Raw genomic sequence first — 24143 nt, 5'->3', positions numbered from 1 at the left:
GGTGGGCAGGGAGATGACAGTTGTCTCCCGTGTTTTCTTGTAGCGTCTGAAGGCAGCAGCGTGGGGTGCGTTAGTGTCTCCAACAGCGAAGGGCTGGAGGAGCTGAGAGATGACAAATGTCCCGCATTCCCGCTGCGGTGGCGGAGCCCGGACGGCCCCGGCAGCGGCACCTGCTCAGCCGCTCCCGCAGGGGCACCGCTCCCTGACACCTCTGGATGTCACCGCACCGCGGGGGGGATGGACACGGGTGGGATGAGCGCAGGGAGGACGGAGAGAGGGGGGGTGGACGCGGGGGTGAACGGACGGGGGTGAGGAGGGACCCGGGTGATCCGCGGGGCAGCCCCCGCACCGCCCCCCGCCGCCTTCTCCCCCGCACGTCCGCGCACCGGCGCTGCTGGAAGGTGCCGTGCCCCCCCCCCCCCCCCCCCGGTCCCCGCTGGACACCCATCCCCGATGGCCATCCATCCCCGCTGGACACCCATCCATCCTGTGCTGGGCACCCATCCCCGGTGGCCATCCATCCCCGATGGCCATCCATCCCCGCTGGCCATCCATCCCCGCTGGCCACCCATCCCCGGTGCCCATCCATCCCCGGTGCCCATCCATCCCCGCTGGACACTCATCCCCGCTGAACACCCATCCCCGGTGCCCATCCATCCCCGGTGCCCATCCATCCCCGCTGGACACCCGCCCTCTGGAGCGCCGGGGGAGGGCTCGTGCCGTGCCGGGCTCGTGCCGGCAGGTGGCGGCAGCGGGCGCGAGCGGCGCCGTGCGCGGGCGGGCGCGAGGGGAGCGGGAGAGGCTGAGCCTGAGCCCCGGAGCCGCCGGGAACCTGCTCGGGTCCGGCGGGGCTCCGGCATTCCCGGCCCAGGGCGCGCCGCCTCCCATGCGCCGGAGGCCGCGCAGGGTCTCAGCCCTCTCGCCCCCCCCTCCCTCCCTCCCACCGAGAGCGCCTCGTCGCGGGGCGCCCGGCCGGGACGCCGGGCACGGAGCGGTGAGGAGAGGCCGGGCGGGGAGCCCCGCGCCAGGTGGGCGGTGGGCGCCGGGCGGGGGCAGCGGGGCGGGGGCGGCGCTGGGGGCGGCGGGGCCGCGCTGAGGGGTCGCGGCCCGCGGGGCTCCGTTGCTGCCCCGGCTGCGGGAGCGCGGTCCGGGCTGCCCCGCGGGGCTCCTGCGCCGCGTGTCTGGGCTCTGTAAGTAGCCATTTCAAAGCTGCTCCCCTCGCACGCTCGGCTTCCAGGAGCTGCATCCAGGGGCTCCGCGAGGAGCTGCTGCGCTTCGCCTCGGTGTCCCACCAGAAGCCGTGGCTGCACGTAGGCTGAGCCGAATCCAGCAGTTTGTGCGAGAGAGGGGAAGAAGGGAATAACTTCCCTCGCGAAGAATGCGTGTCGCAATTGTTCTTGCTTTGGGCCAGGTCTTTTGGTCTGTCTGAGCAGAGCGTGCAGAGCATGAACCGCGGTTGGGTTCGGGATCTCTCTTCGCGCTTTCCTGCTTCTGGTTTTGTTGCCGTCTCTCCTGCGCTTGGATTCCAGCAACTCTCAAGCTGTTTGTGCTCGGTTGTCAGGAGTATATGCTATAGCAGAGAGTAATCTTGAAATACCTTTTCTTCTCCAGCTACAGTTTACATTTTTGCAACTGTCAGTGTGTCCATACCTGCGTGTTTTATAGCCCTTGACACACTTGCCATTAATTCATCCAGATGATTTTTTCCCAGATTCTAGAAATATGAACAGTTTAGAAAGTCTGTCAGCAGTGAGTTCCACTGGTTAATATGTAGAAAAACTATTTCCTTTTGCTTCTTTTTACTGCCTGATATTGTTTGGTTCTTATAAAGTGTGTTATGCTTGTTCTCTGCCCACTATCTTTGTACTGTTTCAGAACTGTGTTCTTTTATTATATCCCTACCTCCTTTATTTCAAGGTAAAGAATTCTTAGCTTTTTAGTCACTTCTCTTGTATAGAATTTCTTCCATATCTCTTGCCAGTGTCATCTCCTTTCTCTTTATTTTTTATTATTTTATATTTTTTTAATCAAGAGGTCAGCAAAACTGAGCTGTATTCAAGATTTCAGTACAATATGAGTTACATAAGGGCATGATGATGTCTGCTGGCAGAAGTGACAGATAAGTTGGTGCATCAGTGACATGAATAGCCAACAAAAGTAATAGAAATATTTGTAACTCACTGTGTGGTCACCTGTTATTGAATCAGTGTGGCTTAATTTTTTAATCAGAAACCACTGTCTTAAGTCACTGTCTAAGTTGTTAGTAGCCCAATACAATGGTATAATGCCTAAGGGGCTCTTAATATTCTGTCATTCTGCTGTGTGTGTTCTTCCTGTCTTCTGTGGCAAGAGCAAGAACTGAAAATAGCCCAAATCTGCCTGAGTTTAGTCCTGTTTGTAGAACTGCCAGTTCGCTCATACCAAGTTGAACTACCAAGCTGTAGTTTGCCAACTCAAACTTCTTTCTGGTGTGAAGTTAGCAGTTACCTACTGGTTGATGTGATTTCCACCCATTCAGTATTTTTAGCCAAGTTAGAAATAAGAAGTCAGCTGGTGTGGGTTGTACCAGAGAGCCCTTCAAAGTGAGTATAGGTATTGTCATAACTGTGCCCTGAATGTAACGTGTCAGGTTTTATTTAGGAACAGGGCTAATCTCAGGTCTGGCTGATGATAAGTTTAATCTGAAACAACTCCATTGTAATTGAAGGAGCAACTTTTGATTCCCAGCTAACTCTTAGAAACACTTGGAGGTGTCACATGGTGCAGGATTTTTGTCTTTTTGCACTTCATGCAGCAGGTTCATTCAGAACTCCAGCAGGTTTAATTACAGAAGGTGAACTATGTTGCTTCTAGTCACTGATGAGTTTTATGATCTCAGTGCAAAACCTTTGCTTTTGGCTGTAGAACAAACTGAGTAACTGTGCTAGGCAAACATGCATTAAACAAAGGCTGAAAACAAAACAAAAATGAACAGAATCATCTCGAAGACTCAGATTGGCCTCAGTGTGTGATTCTGTGCAGACAGTGACAACATAGAAGCTGGTTTTCTACATTGTAGTCTCAGTTCTTTGTGATGTGACATCAGCTGTGTGATATTCAGCCTGTTCACAGTGGCAGTTGTGCTGAGAATGGAGCTGAAGTGCCAGTCACACATTTAGTAGTGATAGTTTGGATTTTTTTTTTTACTTTGAAACTCAGGTTTATTATCCACAGTGAAGTGTAGTCAGCGTAGGCACCACTGTGGGCTTTGAGTTGTTCTGTTTGAGAAAAGGGAGGTTTGATGGTTAAGCACTTAAAAAACCAGGGAACTCCAAAGTCAACCATGGATAAGCAATTTTAGCTGTGTCCCCTGGAGTGTTGTGTTATCATAACAGGCTTCAGGTTTAGGAGGCTGTTGTTTTTTGCAAGTAGGAAAAAAGTAAAAGCAGAAAGCTTACTGTGTCAGACCAACTTCTAAAAGAGTTTGGACCCTGATAGTAGCACTTCTACTACTGTTGATAGACAAAGCAGCTTTTAATTGTGAAATGCTTCTAGTGGTTGTAGTGCTGTCTGGAGAATTCTATGACAAGTCTTGTTCCCTTGAGTAGGCACATATACAGTTGAGTTATTAGTTCTTTTGTTTTCAGAAAGCAGCTTTCCCTGGTATAAATGCAGTTTGGAGGGCGACTTGGGTAAAGGTAACTCAGTTATGAATATTTGTGGTTTCTGTGTGTGATCAATGGATATGGTTGCATTGTTAATGAATACTAGGTGAAGTAAGAGTGTTTTGCATTTGAATAACTTCTTTTTTATTCAGGGTAGTACATTACACTTGATGATGTGTATTAGATTTTTAGGGAGAATGGAGGGTTTAGTACTTCATTTGGAAGATTAATTAGAGGGATGCTAAGCAGATATAAATAAAAGAGATTGATCAACAGAGTGATCTGATGGGCACTGACTTTGCCTCATATCTTACTCTGTATAAAGGGAGCAGAGCTAAAACCATGTGCTTCACTGTTGCCTGATTATTTTTTTGTTAATTTTTGTTATTTGTGTCAGTTGACAATAACAGATCCAAGCTCTGTAATTTAAAACAACTCAGTTATCTCCTCCTGGAATGTTCTGTCCCACCCATTTTTCTCCTGGGGACTTGTGAGTGTCATGTCACACATGAGCTTTGTTCGGCTTCTCCCTGCAGGGTTATGGCATTCCCAGAGATGGGTCAGTGTTCATAATTTTGGTTGCTGTTAAACAGTCAGCACTTGTCAGCGCCATCCCCAGACATCTGTTACGTATTTTTGAAATGATGGCACCGAGTTAAAAGTGGGGCTTCTCCACAGGAACTGTTCTTGCACTCGAAACATGCCAGTGTTGATACGATCTCACTGCGGTCCTTGTGAGAGCAAGTGGCCTCATGGGCTGCTTGGGGGATATTTGTGGGAGTTGCTGGAATGTGGGCTTCTGTTTTCAGCATTCCCATTGGCCTGCTCTGTGCTGCTGATCAAGGCTGTCGGTGCCTTGCTTTATCTCTGAACTTGTTCCTTTATCTCCGAACAAGGTATGATAATTACAGGATGTTGGTCAACTGTTAAATTTCCTGAAGACGGTTGCATGCAAGGTGCTTTATGCTAAAAAAACAAAAAAAAAGTCGTTGGTGTAAAAATATTGATTGTACATGAACAAACCCAGATTATGTAGTATGTGTCTCATAGGTTTATTATTGTGTTTCTTCAAATCACAGCTTAAGGTCTTGCTTGTTGGCTATTTCACATCAGTCCTATGCTGCTGCTGCTTGGCATCCCACTTCAGTATTTATTTTGGTCCTGGTTTTGGAATTTCCCCTCACAGGAAGATTCCATGCTCCTTATATGGAAAAATTTATTTAAAAAAAAAATTACTTTTTTTTCCATCATTTCTATAGATTCTTTTCTCAGCAAGTGCACGAGCCACTATCTGTTTTATTTAAAGCTCTGATCTAAGAGCCAGTAAAGGCAAGGAAAAGGTTATCAGTAACTTCAGTGTCTTTGGGATCAGGGCACTCCCATGTGATGTGCTCTCATCATTGCCAAGCATGACCACTGGTTTCAGCCATGGATTTACAGTGTTTGCTTTGACAGTACAAGAGTTGGGAACTTGTTCTTTTAACAGGAGTTATATAGTTGGTTCCTGGAACTGGAGCCTTTGGAAAACTCTCTGGGTACCAAAAAAAGGATGTTTAAATTACAGGACTTGGTAGATAAAATTCAGCCCTTTGCAGAGGAGCTACTTGTTCATAACAAGCTTGATCCTTTATTCTCCTTCCTTGAGGACTGCTATAAACTCACAAGTTATAGAGAACCATATGTGATTGAGTGTAGAGAGAAATACAGTTGTTCAGAAAACTGCCCTTCTTTAAACTGTATTTTTGTTGATTTCACTTTTCTTACTTGTGCTTTTTTCCCTAGACTCAAGTCATTAAAATACTACAATAAATAAAACAGTTCCCTTTTTGTTCTTCAAGGGGTAACTTGTGACAAGAGAAACTCCAGCTTCTAAACTTTTTTTATCTTTGTCTGGGTTGTATTGATCTCTTCCTGTACTGGAATGAAGTTTAGCAGAGGAACCTGGTGGTGAGCAGGTCCGAATTTGCCTCTGGATGCAGGAGCAGGGCTGATGTGACACCTTGGACCTTGCCTGGCCAAGAGGTGGTTCAGGGTCTGTCCTTTGTGGCTGCATGGCCTGGTGAGATAAGAGCACAGGAGAAGGCTGCCCAAAGTTTGCTCTGAGGCTGAGGATACTGTCTGTAGTGCTCATAGGAGCAGTGTGGTTTCCTGCGTGTTGCCTTTACGTGAGTCATGATATCCGAGTGGGAACGTGTTTTCTTTGCCCTCGTTTTGGGAAAAGGATGGATAAAGAAGCCCTTTTTTAAAACCCTTCTCCATGAAACTTGCTTCTTGGTGAAAAACATCTGTTGTGCTTGGCCTTGCTGGATCAGCACTTGGATATCTGTGAGCATGGATACTGCTCCCCCAGGAGGGAAACGTCACTCGGATACTTGAATATCGTATGACTAAAATCTGCAATCCTGAATCGAGCGGATTCCCCTGACACTCTGTTTGGATTAGCTGGAGAGAAGTGCATGGAAGGACAAACTTATCTCTAAATGGCAAATTCAGCAAAACTATTGACACTAATCTGAGAGTAAATGTTGACTTGGAAGGTTTTCAGGTGTCCTGGATTTTTTTTCCGCAGTAGAGATGATTGTTGTGGTCCTGACTCGGTAACATCAGACTATTAGTTAGTTGTATATTATACTTGCATTTTTGTTTGGTTATTTTTATCTAAAACATGTAGTTTCTACGAAAGTAAAAAGAAGAAATATTTTTGCTTATCAGATTGGCAGAGAGAAGCAAGAGCCTGTCCAATCCCACCCTGCATAATTGCAATAAAATGACATCCCATGACAGAAACTGCCCAAAAGGGTGATAAATTACATGGAATGGATGCAATTACTTAATCTGGCAGAAATGAAAGCTCTGTCTCATTTTCTTGTAGTTCTGTGGAGCTGCATTCACTGGGGAAGTGAGTGTGGAATAGTGGGGAAACTTCCTTGCAGATTTTCAGGGTCTGTATGTGGAATTTAAGCACTTAACTAAACCAGCGTAAGAATAAGGATTTAAAATTGTGGGTTAACCATTAACTGTTAGTATTGTTCAGCTTGGATGGCCCAGGAAATACTGTTTGTGTGTTGAAACACAGGGGTTAAGGCAGGATGTCAGTTTTGATCTTTTTGTGGTGATAAGAAGCCATTAAAAATGTAATTTCTTATATTCCTTTACTTCTTCAGACATTGCTTGTGCCTGTTAATACATATTGCACATCAAAAAGACTGTCTCTTTTTTAATTTCTTTCTTTCTTTCCTCCCCCCCAGTTCAGGGATTTGCTCACACTGAGGTGATTGGAGTACTTTTGTTGCTTCCCATAGGAATGTTTACAGTTTTGCAGGATCAGGTTCAGATTTATTACTTAGGCACTGACAATGCTGCTGTAATTCATCAGTTTTCTTAAAGCTGTGACTTCTGCCTGTGTTTGTTGCTGGCCAAATTCATCACACCAGGGCTGAATGCAGGGTCGTGGTTTCTGACTGAGCATGTTTAAAATTTAAATAATAATAATGAACAGTTGTTTTGAACAAGACAAAAATCCCTATGCAATTTTGAATCGTGGGGGCAAGAAAGGGCTAAAAGGTCTTTGCTGCTTTCACACTGTTAAAATTGAACAGAAACTGTCATATTCTGAACTGACTTCTTTTGAACCACACTGCTTGTGATTTAACTGGGATTGTTTCTACTGCTTTGAAATGGAAGAGGGGGAGAAACTGTGTCCAAATGTATCTTGCTGGAACTGGAGGGTTAAGGAAGGTGGGGTTTGTTTCTGCTTTTTGTTTTGCTGTTTTCTTAAAGTTATGTTAGAAGGGCTTTTCAAAATTCCTGTTTACTCAGGCCATACAGATATTATGTTTAACGAGGAAGCACAGTGTGAAGCAGTGCCCAAAGAGGGATTACATTCAAGTTGCATTCCTTTCAGCAAGTCTTCACCTATCTCCTACAGTGAGTACTCAAGTACAAGATTACAAGTCCCTATATAAGACTTTAAGCACAACAGCAGTGCAGACTCATATTTAACAAAAACAAAACCAACATACAGAACTGGGTCACTTTTTCTCTTAAAGATCAGTCGATCACCTTTGCATTGGGGCTGTTTAAAGCAGCAGCTGAAGTCCACAGTGTTGGAGCAGCTGCTCTTTGCCAGCAGTTTGTAAAAGGCTGCTCTTGTTGTCTTGCAAATTCAAGAAGTCTCTCGTTCACATCCTAAGTCCCCATTTTTCAGTCCGTAGACTGAATATTAGCAGGGATATTTTGCCTGGAGCATTAAGTGATGTCAGGTGAAGGTCACTGTGCTGTAATAACCTGCCCTCAGGCACAAATAAGTTCAGGCTCTGCTGCCAAGAGGTGACCTTTGATTTCTTGTTGCCCGGTGCAATTCACTTTGCTTGAGTCCCAGCCATGATGGTGGCAGAGATTTCTGGACTGTAGATGACTTTGATAAACCGAATTAGATTTGGCTTTTATTGTGGTCAGAAAAGTGAATGGTGAGAGTGGAATTCCTTGTGACTTGCAGGGCTGCCAACTCTGAAACTATCACTACTAATTACAGTTTCTAAGCTACATCTGATCAACAGAGATAGTGAGCAAAGATGCTTATGTGTTAAAACATTTGTTATATATAGGCCGAAAATAATAGTTTAATCTGACATCATCAGAGATTTTAGGTACAACCAAAAGGCTGTATGTGCTGTCAGCAGGTAGACCTGTGACATGGTAGTCACACTTCCCTGCTCTTGGGATCCTCCTAATCCAGGTTGAGCTGGGAGGTGCAGGGGTCCCACAAAACTAAATTTAGTAATTTTGCTGTGTTGCAAGAATATTGTGGCAACCTTATTCTGAATAAAGTGTAGTGTATGGCTAAATGGGGAGGCAGGATACAGGCACTTCTTTACTGTGCTGTGACTGACTGCACTGCTGGTTTCCACTGTTTTGTTCAAAGGGATTTCTATTAACCTACCTTTCTTTCTAAGCCCTTGCAGGAATTATAGAGAAGTGTGGCATTTCTTAGTGGTTTTTCTCTTCAACCAATCTGGTTTTTGCAGATGTGGGAGTGGGTACTTGTGTGCATCAGTTCCAGTGAATGACTTTTCAAGTAGCAAAGTCAATTCAGTTCTTTCAGTCACATTATGCAGTCATGTCTTATTCCTACTGTCAAGCAAACCTCCCTTGAAAGCAGTAGTGAATTTACTTTCAGGCTGAGAAAAACTCAAGACTAGAACCTGATCTGGCAAGGATGACTGGAAGTTGAAAAGGAGTCTTCCTGACTCCTCGGTTTAGTTTTTTTGCATAATTCTGTTATGCAGGATGACAAGGGCTGGTGGTGGTTCTGCAAGGTTCATATCTTTTATCTGTCAACCATAGACTCGTTCTTCACAGGCCACTGGATGGCATCTGCCAAACTGTGTATTTCCTAATAGGGAGATTTTAATCTGCAGCAGATGAAATGTTTCAGCTTTGCTGCTCGGTGATTGATGGCCTGAGATTCCTTGAATGTATGATTATCTTGATGTTTTTGTGTCAAGGACTGATATCTCCTGTAGGAGTGTAACAGTTTATGCAGTTTACATTAAATGGACTGAAATACTAACTGTCATCTAGACCACCAGAGCACATGAGGCATAGCAGCAAGATTGGTAGGATGTCTAAAATCCCTTTCAAGCTGACAGGATAAGAATAAACAGCTCCCACACCCCACCCTTAAAGGATCTTGCAGTTTGGTTTTAAAATGCAGGAGGCTGAAGGATTCACCACATGGAGTTATGATTCATACAAGCATTAGGGGATTCCTGAAACCTGAACCAAATAAGGACTTCAGGAAAATTACATTCAGTGGCATCAGTCTTGGGGTAGAATTGAGAATGTAAATTGTTTCTGAACATAGGGATTTGACATTTCTTCTGCTGTCACTAGTCATGCTGGATCTTAATTTCTCTTTCTTGAAAAGACACAATGATGGTGTTGTTTGTCATCCTTACTAATAAAGCTGAGTACCAGCATTTTCTTTCCCTTTTATCCCCATTAACACTTTCTTCCCCCAGAGAGGAGATGCACCTCTGCAAATGTACCCCTTTAAGTGATAAAGGTTTAGCAGCACAGTTGGCATCTGATGCTGCTATCTTGGTTGCCAGTTCAGTTTTGGAAGATTTGTAAGAATCTATATATATCAAACCCAGTGGATAAACATATTGAATGTCTGTGTTGTTGTGCTGATGCCCTCATCTAAATTTTATTGTGGGTGAAAGCTAAATAGAACTCCGTGAAACAGTTCTTTGGGATGTTCTCTGAGTTATCCTGTATTTATTTGCATGCAGAACTTAATATTTGCAAAAGATGTTCAAGGCAACTTAACTGCCATTCTTCCAGAGATCCACTGATAGTTGATTTTTTCATGTTGGTTTTAAGTCTCCTGGTATTCTGTTTCAAAATTAATGAAAAAAATACTGAATTTCACAGTGCTCTTGCAAGACCTCTCATTAGACTTATTATTCATCATTATGTAGGAACATAAAAGAAAACAATAAATCTTCAAATTCCATTGTTGCATTTCCATACCAGTATGTGGAGAGCTTCACATCAGAGAGGATTTTAATGAGAAATAAATTAGAGTCTCACCATTCTTGTAGTGTTATTTAATAACAGAGTAATTTGAACAGTCTTTCATAACTAGTCCATTTCAAGATGTTTCAGACCCTGAACTCCACAATGTGAGATGCTTCAGCTACATGGTGAGCTGGTTTTCTGTCTGTGATCTAGCAGTTGTTTTCTGAACTGCCTCTTAAAAATACAGCACCCAAGTCTGCTATTAGGTATATGAATTTTTCCTCAGAGCAGATGTGAACAGTTAATTTGTTACATTTTGCTCAGCAAAGGCACATTCAGGATTTTTCTGAATGCTGTAGTATCTCAGTGATATTTGTTTCAGACATATATCACTTATTTTTCGGTGGTCCCTAAAATATATTCCCACAGAGGTACCCGAGAAGTTCCACATCCTTGCACCTGGCCACTAGCCAGTTGAAGCCTTATGTTGCTCTCGTGTGCTGCAACTATTTAGCAAGTCTTTAGTGCCCAAATTCTCCCAAATGTTCAGGGCTTGCTGTTGATGAAATCTGTGAACCCTTAAGAAGATGGCACAGCTCTGCCCCTCCCTGCCCCGGGGCACTACAGCACCTTCAGGTCATTGCCCAGCTCCTTCATGGCAACTGGGTTGCACCAATACCTGAGCAGTTTTAAGTAAAGCCCAATCCACATGAGAATTGCATGATGGAAAAAAGAAATCTCTTCTTTTTGCCAAAATAAAGCAGTTTGCTGCCTGCAGGAGAGGGCTGAAGGGAAGAGGACTTTCATCACATTACGAAAGCCCTGGTCACTTTTTTTTGGACCTTTGTCAGGGCAAACTGTGCATCATTAGACAGTTGTGGTGTTTTCCCTTCCAGCTATGGCAGTATTGAAATGTATGTTAAAACACTTGTCCTTGAAAGCTTGTGTAGAGAAGGAGTTGATGAGTTATTTTGGGATGTGTGCCCACAATAATCTCCATTAGAGAAGGTGCAGGAGCCAGTGTCTGCAGAGCAGCACTGCACTGAATCACTGTGGGATTTGGACTACCAAGACCTTCTTCCTTTGCTGTCAGAACTCAAGGACACTTGTTTGTTTGTGGCCTGGCATGTCCATTTATGAAATGTATTTTGTTTGAAAGTAGATGGACTAATAAATTGACACTGAATTGCCTTGCTTTTACCTGTACTAACAAATAGGGTTGCTTTGTTTCCCCCTCCCCCAATCGTTCTTCTGTGTCAAGGTCCCATTCAGGTCTTCAGGGAATGCCAACCTTCCTTTAGAGTGCCTAACCCAAAGCTGAGAGCTACAAAACAGGCAGAGAAATCTCTGAAGTTCCCCAGAAATTATTTTTATCCCTTTTATAGTTCAATACACAAAGAATAATGCTACAGAAGCCCTTGGAGTCACTGGAGCTGAAGTTTGAAATTGAATCCCAAGGATCTTAATGCTAATTTCAATAGATGCCTGTGTGGTATTTATAGATACATGTTCCAGTTAGTAGGGTTTGAGTTTAGAAAATGAAGCATCTCTGGCAACAGTGGATAGGAATAGCTACCCAGAAGAGAACTGTTTAGTCAATCTTTGCAAGTCTTGTTCTCTCTGGTAACTGGAAGATAACAGTGATCTCTTCCAAGGACTGAGAAGGCTTCTATTAGAGGTTGGCTAACAAGTTTGAAAAGTGGCTTGGTTTGACTTTTGGAGTGTCCTTTATCACTGGTCTGCTCTGGATAACGTGTGAGTATCCCCAGAAATCACTGTTATTTGAAGGCATTACTTATGCAGGGAGATGATTCCCACTGCTACTCTAAGGAAAATATTTTGTTTCTCAATAAGCAAGTGAAGATTTGAAGTCTCCATCACGTACTCTCCTCCCTGCTGTGTCCCGACACTGGCACCTCAGGGCAAACAGAACAGAAGGAACTTTGTGGAAGCTGATATTTTGAGATTGCATATGTTCAGGTGCTTAACCTGGGCACCAATTTTTTTTTTTAATTTTTTTTGTGAGGACTGTGGAGATTTAAACATTCTGCTGTTTAATTTCTACCTTAGAAAATCACAGCTATGAAGTCCAGGATTTTTGTATTGTTGGCAATGTTTCTGTGGGTTCACAGAGCACTTGCTGGCTCTTTATACTGTCCTGTTAGTTTGAATCAGCTCTAATTTAGAGAAAGGGCAGTTTCACATGAGTTTTTCTATTTGTGTTGGTGCTATGCAGTAGGCTAATGACACACACATCTATTTACCAGTAAATGAAATATATCTTCCAAAGGGTGTGTTATCAACAGGATCACTTGATTTTCACCTATGGATGCTGTTGAATGTTGCCTAATACTCAGTCCAAAAAAATTATTCTCTGAAGCAGAGCCTCCTATATTTTGTTCCTTTTTTTTTTTACTATGTGGAGGATATTGATGCTTAGGCAGGTATTTACAATGTTTATTGAACAGTGTGAAAATTATTTCTCATGGTAAGCAGTTTTAAAAAAATGAAAAAAAGAGACTTGTGTTCTGCCAGACAGACATTCTCCTGAAACAGACAGCTGAAAAATAATGTTTCCTCTTTGCAAAAGGAAGGTATCTCCTAACTCCTAACTTCACAATAATTATGTAATATATGTGATTTTTACATAATGAGAGGGGTGTCTCCCATCTGCATTACTAAGAAATAGCTGATTATACTGCTGAAATATGTTGTGTTTTACTTTCCTTGTGCATGTGCCTTCAATTAGCTTTGCTGAAATATTTGTTTTCTCTGACCTTTCCAAACAGGGTGTGTTATAACTCCCTGAGTGAGGCTGGTGGGTCCTCAGTTTTTGTGCAAAGGATAGTAGGTCCTCAGAACCACCATCTGCCTCTTGGTGTGAACTCCACTTAAATGCTGTTGGGAGCCTGAGCTTTGAAGACACAGACTAAGAAAGGTTGAAACTTAGAAGCTTTTCTTTGATTTCAGAGAGATATTTTGTGTCCTGCAAGCAGCATCCATTTATCAGGTCATGAAAGGAGCATAAGAAAAGCTCATTTCCTTTGACATATTTACAGGTAAAGAAATTAGTATGGCTAAAAGAGGCTCTCAGAAACTTCTGTTATTCTTAGTTGTTCTGAAATGCAGTTATATGCTTTGCTGTATCAATATTGTTGAGACTTTTACTAAATAAATAGACTTGCAGACTGACATTTCATACATAATCCTTCTCTCAATTAAGTATTTCTGTCCAGGGCATTTGAACTCCCAGTCAGAGCAGACACTTTAGAATGCCTCACTCACAAAACCTGAGTTTCCACCCATTGCAGTGAGTCTCAAATCAGTGTATGAACCAAATCCAAAACACCACTCTAGCTACGTACACTTGGTAGAAAAGGACTTAAAACAGTATCTTGTTGAAAACAGATTTGTGCTGTTACTGGTCATTTTGTAGGCAAGACTGTAGTTGTTTAATAGTAGCAGAGTTCACACAGGTTTGTTTCTCTTGCTTGTCATAACAATGAAGGATTCACCTATATTTTGTGCTTATGGAGATGTCAGGTATTTCCACCTGACTTTTTAGGCTGTTAAACATTCTTTTATTTGTGTTTTTCCATACCAATAATCAGATTAATGTTGATCAGGATTATGGAAAGCTTAAGAAAGATTGTTTAATACAAAGGATCTTTAACGTGTCATTTCTCCCTCCCTCTTACATGTGCAGTGTCTTCTACATCCTTGGTTTGGAAGACTGTAGAAAAAATGTTCTTCACAAGGAAAAAAAATATTGAAATATATGGAATGTGTCTTGTTAGAAGAGGTCATGGTTTCCAATATGTAGAGCTGTGATAAGCAGCACTTTTCATGGCTTTCAAATGCTGAAACTGCTCAAAGTTTTCAATTCTCTGGGCTGGTTAAGTGTGGAACAGGCAGCTCTTAGTGGCTGTGTGTGCCATGGCTGCTGGTGGAACTGTGAGCAGAGGGGGTTTGCAGCCACATTTACATGACACATGTAGAATATCCCAGCTGAACACTGAGCAAGGTCTTCCATATGGGAACAGAGCTCCTCAGGCCCTCACACACTTGTCTTCTGTAAAGTCTTCCCAGTTTGTTCTGCACTAGGGATACAGAACAGCTGTGGCAAGAGTTGGAATTCCTTAAATCAGTGAATGGTGACAGGCTGCTGTCAAGATTCCTATAGGAGTCTCTTCTGAGAGAGGAGGGAAGGGAAAAACCCAACAACCCTGTGGCTTGGCTGCCTTAGCTTTGGTAGTTGTGTGATGGGCTTCCTTTTATACACCTGCAGGTACACGAGTGCCTATTTTGTATCCATCCCCTCAGCAGTAAAAACTTTCATAAAATAGAATACTAAATACATACTGCAGCCAGTTGGTCTATTAAAGGTGTTCTCTAGTTTCATTTTATTTGCCTACAAAGGCTTTTTTAAAGAGTTGAGGGATCTTCTCAGTAAAATGTAGTATCTACCTTTACAATTTCATAGAAAATTGTGGAAAACATTACCCTGACTTTAGGCTGTCCTTAGAAAATAACACAATAAAGTCAGGGAAAGGTCAATGACCTAATGAAGCCTTACAGGTCTCTAATTTGGAGCTTAATAATGTTTTCTAAATTGTTTTCTGTAGAAGACAACATAGGTTCAAGAACTGAAAAATGCACTTTGAGTTGTGATTTCTTGACAAAACACTGTTCAGTTAGAAATGAGGTTGTCCATCTACAGTGTCATCATAAGAAATCCTAGAGATTGTAGTTGCTAAGCACAGTTTTAAAACTAATGCCAGGGATTTGGCCAAGATTGCACAGCCTATCACATTGAAATCTTGAAATGAACTTAAGACAGGTTTGCAATAGTTTCCACACAGTTACATCCCGAAAATCTCTCTGTCATTCTGGAGAGCTGTATGATCTCATTTTTGTGATTAATTTTATCTTTTACATAATTGTCCTCTGCCTGGGAACTTGAAATTCAGTTAAGCTTTTGTGAGAATTAGCTAATACTTTCAAAAGGTGAAAGACGGGACAAAAGCAGAGTAAAAATGGCAATTTTGGTGCTGCCTGAGTCTTGAGAAAGTATCACTCTTTTGGGTTATTATTTCAAAGAAGTAAAAAAGAACAGTTAATTCAGTTTTTCTGACACTCAATTTGATTTTGTGTTTGCTGAACTTTTTTTAAAATTTGATAAAACTTATCTTCAAATAAATTACCCTTTCAGAATTTGGTCATTGTAAATCATATCAGAATTACCAGTCAATTAAACACTGCTACTCCAGCATACCTTCTTTGCAGTTGAGCTGAATGTCAATGAGCTAACTGTATGTCATTATTCATACCACAACAATATACTTTATTTAATTATCAAACCTATTTCTATGGTGTTAAATCCATATTTAAGCTAATTATTAAATTTAAGAGGTCTTTAGTATTATATCAGACTCATTATTGTAATACTTTCACTTTTATGGTATATTTATTGCTAGTGCACATTCAGCAAATATATAACCAGTGTTGTGAACAAAGAAAAATTAAAGAAACAAATCCTACTAGTCATGTATTGTATGACTGCAGCTCATGACCTATAAGCAAGCAGTTCTTGCCTCCCCCTTTTACTTACAAGATTAATGTCACAACTCTTGTTGAATCCTTAATTAAATTATATGTTCTTCAACAAGGACCGAAGCAGAGTTGTTTGAGTTGTGGCACCTTCCAGCATAGCAATATTTTAAAAGCCAAAATTTGCATTTTGTGACTGGATATTTTGGGAAATTTGGTGTATGATCACTGTTGCATTTCACCAACTTTGTCTCCTAGATTTTCAGAGGGTGATTAAATGTTATAGAATTGGATGCTAGATAAGCAGGTAACACGATTTGCTGAATTAAGCTCTAGGAACTGGACCAGAATTTCAAGACTGCCCCAGGATGGCCCTGAACCTCACAGTTATTGTTTTATTTGGAATCTTTGGCGCTCCTGTGTGGGAGCAGAGCTTTGCAGAGGTGGTGGCACCTTGGCCCAGATCAGCCAGGGGTGAGGGGTGGCCCGAGGTCCCAGGGAGTGTCTCCCCCGCCCCAAGAGCTGTGAGTCACAGCAGGTGAGTCACCACCCGGGATGCCAGAGGGGATGGTTCCACGGGCTACTTGGAGAGCCAATTAGTTGCATTTGTGAATGTAAGAGGCTTGATCATCGCTCTGTGTATATCCTGGAGGACAATTACTGCACCATGTGTGTTTTAGGCAAAGGAATGAAAACTTCTGGAGCTCAGTCAAGCTTAGATTGGAGACACACACTGAGCTTTCTTGGACTGCAGTAGTTCTGGACACACCCAGAAGGAGAACTTGGAAGTTTTCAAAGCGTTTAAAATGAAACGGAAAGGCACCTTCAGGGTTAGGTGGGGTAACTTGCAATTTCTGGTTTAATAAAAGGCTTGCTCCACGTAAGCATCAGAACTTTTCATCAGATACAGTGCTAGATTTCTCTGTTATGCACCTTCCAGAGACAAGTGTATGTTTTAATGTAGTTGCTGAACATTTGAAGAGATTAGAACTCTGGTGGTAGGTGTCAACAGCTGCAGTTCAAACTGCTGGATGTGTGCACAAATTATGTAGCCAGATAAACCTGGCGCACTGCGAGTGCTTTATCAAAGTCTTGTGCATGTAATGAATTTTGGATGCAATCCAAAGGACTTGCACTGAACATGATTTCATAGATGTGAACAACTAAACTAACAGATACACTATACCAACATACTAGGCAAAAAACTCAAAGGCAGTCTTAAAAGGTGTAATTTTTTAAAAAAATATTTCTAAATATTCTGTATTTATTATTCCCCCCCCCAAATACTACAAAAAGAGAGCTTTTCACATCAGTGGAAACGTGACTTTGGAACAGTGCTCCAGTTTTGTAGCTACTTCAAGTTGCCATTGTCAGTAGCTGGCAAGATACATAATCTAACCAGAATGATAAATATTGAAGGAAGGCTTGATATAAGTTAACAAGGTAAAATAGGCTAAAAGCTCAGAACACTTTAAAATTGGTTGAATTAGTGTATGTTTCTACATGATGTATCTCACATCCTTGTTGTGAGTTAAAATAGAGGGTCTCAGATTGTTTAAGTAGGTACTGTACATATTCAGGCTAAGAAATTTGTGTTATAGTTAATAACTATAGTTAATATATATGGATATATATGAGTTGACAGGACTTACAAGGTTGATGCTAAAATGACATTGGAATTCATGGAAGTGAAATACCGTCCACTCACAATACACAAAGGGTACAGTCACATGAAACCTGCATGTGAGGAGTCCCGTGATAATTAAGAGTTTGGGGTAACTAATTCATGGGCTCTCTGCAAAATTTCAAACTTCTTTGTTCGAAGACGTTTCTTGAAGATAATTAGACAAAGGGTGAAATGTTACCATTGGCTTCACAGAAGACTTTCTTCCTCTTTTCATAACTTTCATAACAGTGTTTGTGGTGTCTTTCCAGCTAATTCTGTGTAGTGCATCATTTAACTCTGAGAAATCTCTTTTTGTCCATGTCAGGAAATTTCTGTGATTGCCTATGAGCCTACTAGGTTATTTTTTGGGCCATTATCCATCTCTGCCTCTTTTTAAAATCCGCATTACTAATTAGTATTTTTATTTTCTAAGATCACTTAGACATTTATCTGAGCCCTGCTGACAAAGGGCTGCAGTGTGTGACTGCAAGTGGGCAACTCTGTGAGAAGGGGGAGGAGACTTTAAGCAGGGTCCTTTTGTTCCTCTCATTTTCTGTGGCCTGATGCACGTTCTGTTATATGCAGTGAAACACCTCTCCCTTTGATTGTCACACCATGGTTGTTCTGGAGAGAAGGTTTGAATTCTTTCCCATCCTGTGTGGTGGGTTGGTTGATTTGATTGGGTTTTCTGGGGAGTGTGTGGGTTTGTGTTTTGAGGTTTTTTTCCTCTACCCAATTTCATAGATTTTTTTCATCCCACTTGGAGATGAAATAGGGAAGACTGCTGAAATGTGAAATATTGGAGTGCAGTGGAGAAAGTCTTGCTAACTCTGTGAAATACAAGAGTTGGGTTGTTCCAGCTGAGAAATCAGTATCTCTCCTGCTGTAAGTAGGGTTACTAGAAAGTCCTTTGCTAGATGGTTCTGTAATGCTTTCAGCCCCTTGTGGGAAGGTAATTTGACTTTCACATTCCAAGACTTTCTGCAGTAACTAACACAAGGACACCTCATCAGGCTTCTAGAAATTTCCCTGCCAAATCCATGTTATTCAATCCCAGTGTTAACTGTGGAGCCGTTTCACGTGTTCATTTTGCCCTGGATCTTCTGAAGGGAAAACAACTGTCACGTTTGCACATTTTCATATCAAAGACACCACTGCCAAAATGACATTCCATTCAATAGGCTGAAAGCACCTAAGCACTTAGATCATTTTGAAAACAAGCTCTTAAGTCACTTAAATATTTAGCAGTTTTTACACCGTGTACTTCAAATGATCCTTCAGAAGAAACGCATATATGAGTTGCAGTAAGAAGTGCTTGGAAAAAGGCACTGAAATATAGTTGAAAGTTGAGTTTGTAATGCAGCCTGCCATTGACAATGAAGGTGGAGATGAACTGAAAAAATTGAAAACATATCCATGAACTTTAAGTATTCTTTTTAAGAACAATCTCCAGAGGGACACTGGAGGTAGGTCCCTCTCCTGCTTGTTTGCAAAACCAGATCTATCATAGCATCTTTTCTGCTTTTCAAATGAAGTGCAATTTGCAAAGGGGATTAAGGGAGTGCAGGTTGCTCTTCTTGTGTGTTTGTATCCTGTAGCAGTGTTCTGCTGAGATTCCCCCCACACAAGGATATTGAATAAATAGCTCATTGTGGAGTGAAAAATACTAAGGAGAACACATCTGGAAAAAACCCAAGCTGATAAGAACTTGAAGCCATGTTGGTTACAGGCAGATCCTCCATGTCCAATAAGTGATATAAAAGACTATTGCATCAATATGCCTGGTAATTAAGAGTCAGGTTGTAGCAGTGAGACATTTGTTTCCTCCTCAGTTCATAAGGTTGGTAAGTACTGTCTTAGGGGATCTGTCTAAATGCCTTGTGTTGGTACTGTAGGTGTGGACTTGCCTAAGGTTTAAAGGAACGGAGCTTTTACTGAACCTAGGTGCTAAAATCTCAAATGGTGTAAAGTGTTGCAGAAGATCCAGACTAAAAATCGGTTTTCAGAAGTGCTGCCCATCTCATAAAAAACGATTTTACAATGTTAAGTGGTGAAAACGGTGAATAAGTTTGAGAAAGCCTCCTAGATCTGCTGACAGCCCTGAAACTGTGGGAGGAGAGGATGAGGTTTAGCTGAGCCTTAGTGCTTTCATCCTCGGGACTGACTCAGACCTGTTGCACACAGAACTTTCCTAAATTTTCAACTTTTAATGCCTTGCATTTAATGAACGAAACAATTCAAGAATTAAAAGTAAAAAAATAATTTAAAAAAATTCTTTTGAAGTTGTTGCAAGTATTTGGTGATTTCCTAAACAAAATCTGATGTTCTTCAGCGTTTAGGGGTGGGCAGGGAACATTTAACTTGTCCAGTTACCTGCAAACAATCCACATTTTTCTAGCAGTGGGATCTGTATGTTATCTAACTGCACATTTCTTAAGTTCTGTCAGTCTTGTCCTGTTTTAGGTAGATCTTTATCTGACTGTCTGGCAGAAATGGAGAGCTCTTTATCTGTGAACAGCAATGTTCTCTTGTTTCTGTTCACTCCACTGCATTTTAACATGTAACCACTTGTAACAGCAAGATACAGACAACAGCTGACCAAATCCTGAAATGTGTGGATTTAGGTTCAGTTCTGTTAGTGTTTTATTTCCTCTTTTCCTCCCTCCTTGCCACTCTCCCCCTGCTCTCCTGATTTATATTGTATTTCCTTACTTCAGGGATCTCTTTCCTGCCTGAAAATTCTGGGGTGTTTTAGGTGTCCATAGATGATTACAAATTTACTAAAATAAGAAATTCCCAGATGTCTGAAAAATTATTTACAAACAATGCAATGATAGTACTTATAAATAAGGATCAGCTGAATTTATATTCAGAATACTGGTTAACCCCAGATTTCCTCTATGACTGTGGGCAAGGCATTTAATTTCATTGTGGGTGGTTTTGCCACATGTACTAGAGGGAACAGCACTGCTCTTCTGTTTTTTTTTCTGCAAACTGTATGAGCACTGACAGAAGAATCATCCTGGCATTGCTCACAAATAGAGATGTATTAATAATATTACTGTACATTAAAAATTGGTAACCCAGTTTCAGTTCTATGAATTCTATTAACACAAGACTTCAAATAAAGCTGTTTGTTTTATTGTCATACAAGTGACATATCAGGAATGTGAATTAAAAAGGCAAGTAAGTTCAACACCAGATTTGCATCCTTGGGAATCAGATCAAGATTTTGCATCCCATAGTCTTTTTGGAAAGCACTTTGGCAATGTTGAAGTCCTGTTGCAAAAAATGGGGGTGCATACAGTTTGTTCATGTAACATACACTGGATTTTCAGTTTGAATTGCTGTAAAGTCCCAAGAATTGAAGTAGGTCTGTACACATTTTTGTAGATACGGAAAATACTGAATAAGCAGTCTTAAATGTGTTTCTCCTTCCTTTCTGTAGGATTTGTGTGTGATCAGCACTGTGCTGTACCACAGTGAAGAGGTATTTTTCACTTCAAGATACCTTGCATTAAAGGATCATGGTAGACAGTTTAATAGTTTCTTTGAGGTAAGTGATACAATAAAACATTTAAAATCTTATTTAATGTTCTCTTAACACACTGCAATAAATATCAGTTTGGTTATCTTTTGCTCGGGTGTTAAATTGTCTGCGTCACAGGAGGATAAATAAAAATCTTGTCCCAGTATCAAATACTCAAGTATATGCATACCAGACATAGCATTCTTTGGTGATAGTGAAAGAAGAAAGCTCTCAGTGATTGTTTATGCTTAGAGCATCTCCTTATGAGTGCCAGTGTGATGGCAAATGTTAGTGGAAAGTGCCTGTTTTTTTTGATGAGGCTGCACAACTACAATCACTGGGCTTAAATTACTGTTTTATACATTTTAGTACCTGTGCTGCAATTCATTCAGGGATTTGTATTATGCATTCCTGAAACAGTTTGCCAGTGGGCAAACACAGGAAAGACCTTTCAAACAGCTTTCCTAACAAAGGAAACATTCAGCTGTTTCTAAGCTGGTCTGGCCGGTTCTGTAGTTGGGCAAGCAGATTCAGAGCAGGCAGGCTCCACAAACAAAAGGTGGCCTCCTCCGAGGAATGACAGCTCCCTGCTCTTGCATTTGGATGGGGACACTGTCAGGAACACCTCTGCTCTAACCTTGCTCCTTGTGAGTTTGGGACAGCAATCTCTGAATTGCAATTTTGGCCCCCTCCTAATATGCCAGGGCAGATTCCACATCAAAATGGATCTGTCACGTATTATAGACACGACCTGTGTTATCTTTGCTGTTGAAATTTCACCCTGTGTAGCTCCTCCCAAGCTGTCCCAGACTTAGGCTGCTCTGCAGACTTGGGAGGGAGTTGGGAATATGGGACAAGAGCCATCCTGCAAAAGTCAGTACCAATCACTTGGCTAAAATGCTTTCACTTGTATCTGAACAATCCACAGTTGGCCATTATGTTCCTTTGTAAAATACAGCTACTAAAGAACAGCAGCCAGGTGAGAGATCTGTTTTGGTACCTCCAGCTTCGTTCCTGCAGAGCTAATACCCACTGCAATGGCAAGGAAGAACTCTGAGAGGTGTTTCTCAATGAGGGGTTCCTAAATGAGGTGTTAATTAGCAAACTTTTTCTTGCTACTCCTACAGTAGACCGAATAGTGTTTTGCTTTGTACTTTTTGCTTCCCCCTCTCTCCCATTTAAAGAGAAATTGGCATTGCCAGTAAAAGAAAGTGAGCAAGTTTGCTCTTTGTAACTTGGATAGATGGACAGTTTAAAGCCTGACTTCTCTTCAAATCAGGTGCTTGACTCCAAGGTGCCTTATGTTCTTACAGAGGGTTCTTACAGAGGCCTGAGTTACACAGCCATGGATCACCTGTAATTGGTACCTCACCTGTTCCTGGATACTTGGAAAGTTTTGCCTTGTTTTGAGGAGCACTTGTTTTTGGCTTTTTTGCATTGTAAGAATACCTGAATCAAACCCACTGAAATTGGAGAAGCCTATTCTTGTAGCCTGGGAGGCCTGAGGTTAGTCAAGCACGACAAATAAAAAGGCCTAGTGTGGAGAAGTTAGCCAAAGCAAGCTGCTGAGGGAAATAACATTAAAAAACTTAAATTGCCACACACTGATTTAAGCTAGAGGCTTGCCTCAGGATAGCTTAAGTATTCCTGGCAAATTTCCTGTGTGTTTGGAATAGTAGGTTGATACCATTGTTTCTGACAGATCCAATTGCAGATACAGAAGCAAATTTAAAAAATAGCTTTATTGTCCTTGAGCCACGAACATATAGAGGGTTATTCCTTAAAGAATGGCCAGGAGAGGCTTGGCACAGAGTAATCACACATACACTACAAGTTTGCATTTTAGAACTGAGAACTTTAATCTGGTAAGTAATTTGCTTTGAAGATTACAGCTCTCATTCAGTTCAGAACTCGCAACCTTGTGCATGATTTCAGAAGAATTTACACATGGAAATCTGTAGTCAGTCAGACTGATCAGAAAAATCCTGTCCTGTTGAGGGTGAAAGCATTCATTTCCTTCTGCAAAGTTTGAACTTTCTTTCACATGCTCTGAGGGATTATAGGGAGTAGAAGCCATAAGGGAGCAGGGATCAGGTAGGGAGATTCTGAAAAGGAAGTTAAATATAATTTGCAGAGGACGTGGGCTGGGCCTGTCACAGGCTGCACTCCACCTGCTTAGATGCTTGTCATTTTTCATTGAGAAGAGTTAGGAGATCACTTGAGCACTTGGAAAAGAGATATGCAGGTCAGCTGAAGACAGACTTGATGCTGTCATTTTGCAGTTTGGAGGTCTGAATTCTGATTCTTCCTTTGATTTCAGGTGGGATTTGCAGATCAGTTTATTCATTCGTGCCTTTGGCTTCCACCTACCCTTGTGTGATTGGGCCCTGCTCTGAAATGCATATTCTGAGTGATTTCTTTGTAGTGCCTTATGCTGGCTCTGATTTCAGCCACCTCCTCAGTATTTTATCACAGATAATAGCTTTGTGCAATATAATACTTCCTTCTAACACACTTTTTAAAGTGCTGCTTCCCCCCCACCTCCCCAAATTGGCAGTAAAGAAGTAATGACTTTTTTCTTGCCTTTAATTGGTTTATTGCTTTGAGAGAGAGGGCCGTAGATGATGAGGTGATGATAGGCCATGTGCAATCAATACTTGCCTACTGGTTCCTTGTGCAGTATGTTGGCAAGGACAAACAGAAAACTCAAGAAAAACGTTCTTCCTAGTAGAAGAATGTTTGTATTGGTGGTAATGCAGTGCTTAGTATTAAAAAAGCACTTTCTGTTTAGGAGGTCTGTCTCAGCAAATACCTGAAACAATGAGAAATATTTAAAGAGTTACTGTGTAGGGAGCAAAGGAGGGAGCTGTGAGTAGGAAACACAGCTGGATTTTGTCTAGTCCATTAGTTTGCAGATGTATTCTGTGTCCAATTCTGCACTGAAATTCAGCAAATCATTAGCAGCTTTCCCCTTTAGAGAGGGTCTGAAACATACTCTTTGTAGACTGAAAAGTCAAATTCCTGGTAGAAATAAAGATACCTTGATCCTATTTGTCATACCTGTCCATATTTTCTTACGGAGTGGCTTGTTAGAAGGAGGCAAACCAGTCCCCATTGCAAATTATGGCAAACAAAAGACTGAGCTAACTGTGCCTAACTTGTAACAGGCTCACAGGAGTCATTATGGTGGTGAGGCTTGACAGAACAGAGTTTTTTTGGGCTTGGTTCC

At 41.6% G+C, this 24143-nt stretch overlaps 1 protein-coding gene across 1 annotated transcript in view; it reads left to right on the top strand.

Annotated features, from left to right (window-relative positions):
- The first annotated feature begins 863 nt into the window (after positions 1-863).
- LOC116792956 (thrombospondin type-1 domain-containing protein 4-like) overlaps positions 864-24143 on the top strand; it is a 74819-nt gene continuing 51539 nt past the window's right edge. The window contains exons 1-2 of the mRNA XM_032700462.1: positions 864-1028; positions 20834-20941. Of these exons, the coding sequence (XP_032556353.1) occupies positions 20913-20941 (29 nt within the window). The 5' untranslated portion in view covers positions 864-1028; positions 20834-20912. The remainder of the gene's footprint in view (positions 1029-20833; positions 20942-24143) is intronic.

The sequence above is a fragment of the Chiroxiphia lanceolata genome, chromosome 12, assembly GCF_009829145.1.
Source record: "Chiroxiphia lanceolata isolate bChiLan1 chromosome 12, bChiLan1.pri, whole genome shotgun sequence".
Taxonomy (NCBI): domain Eukaryota; kingdom Metazoa; phylum Chordata; class Aves; order Passeriformes; family Pipridae; genus Chiroxiphia; species Chiroxiphia lanceolata.
Note: the sequence above shows the minus strand (reverse complement) of the source record. Positions and strands in the feature narration are given on the sequence as shown.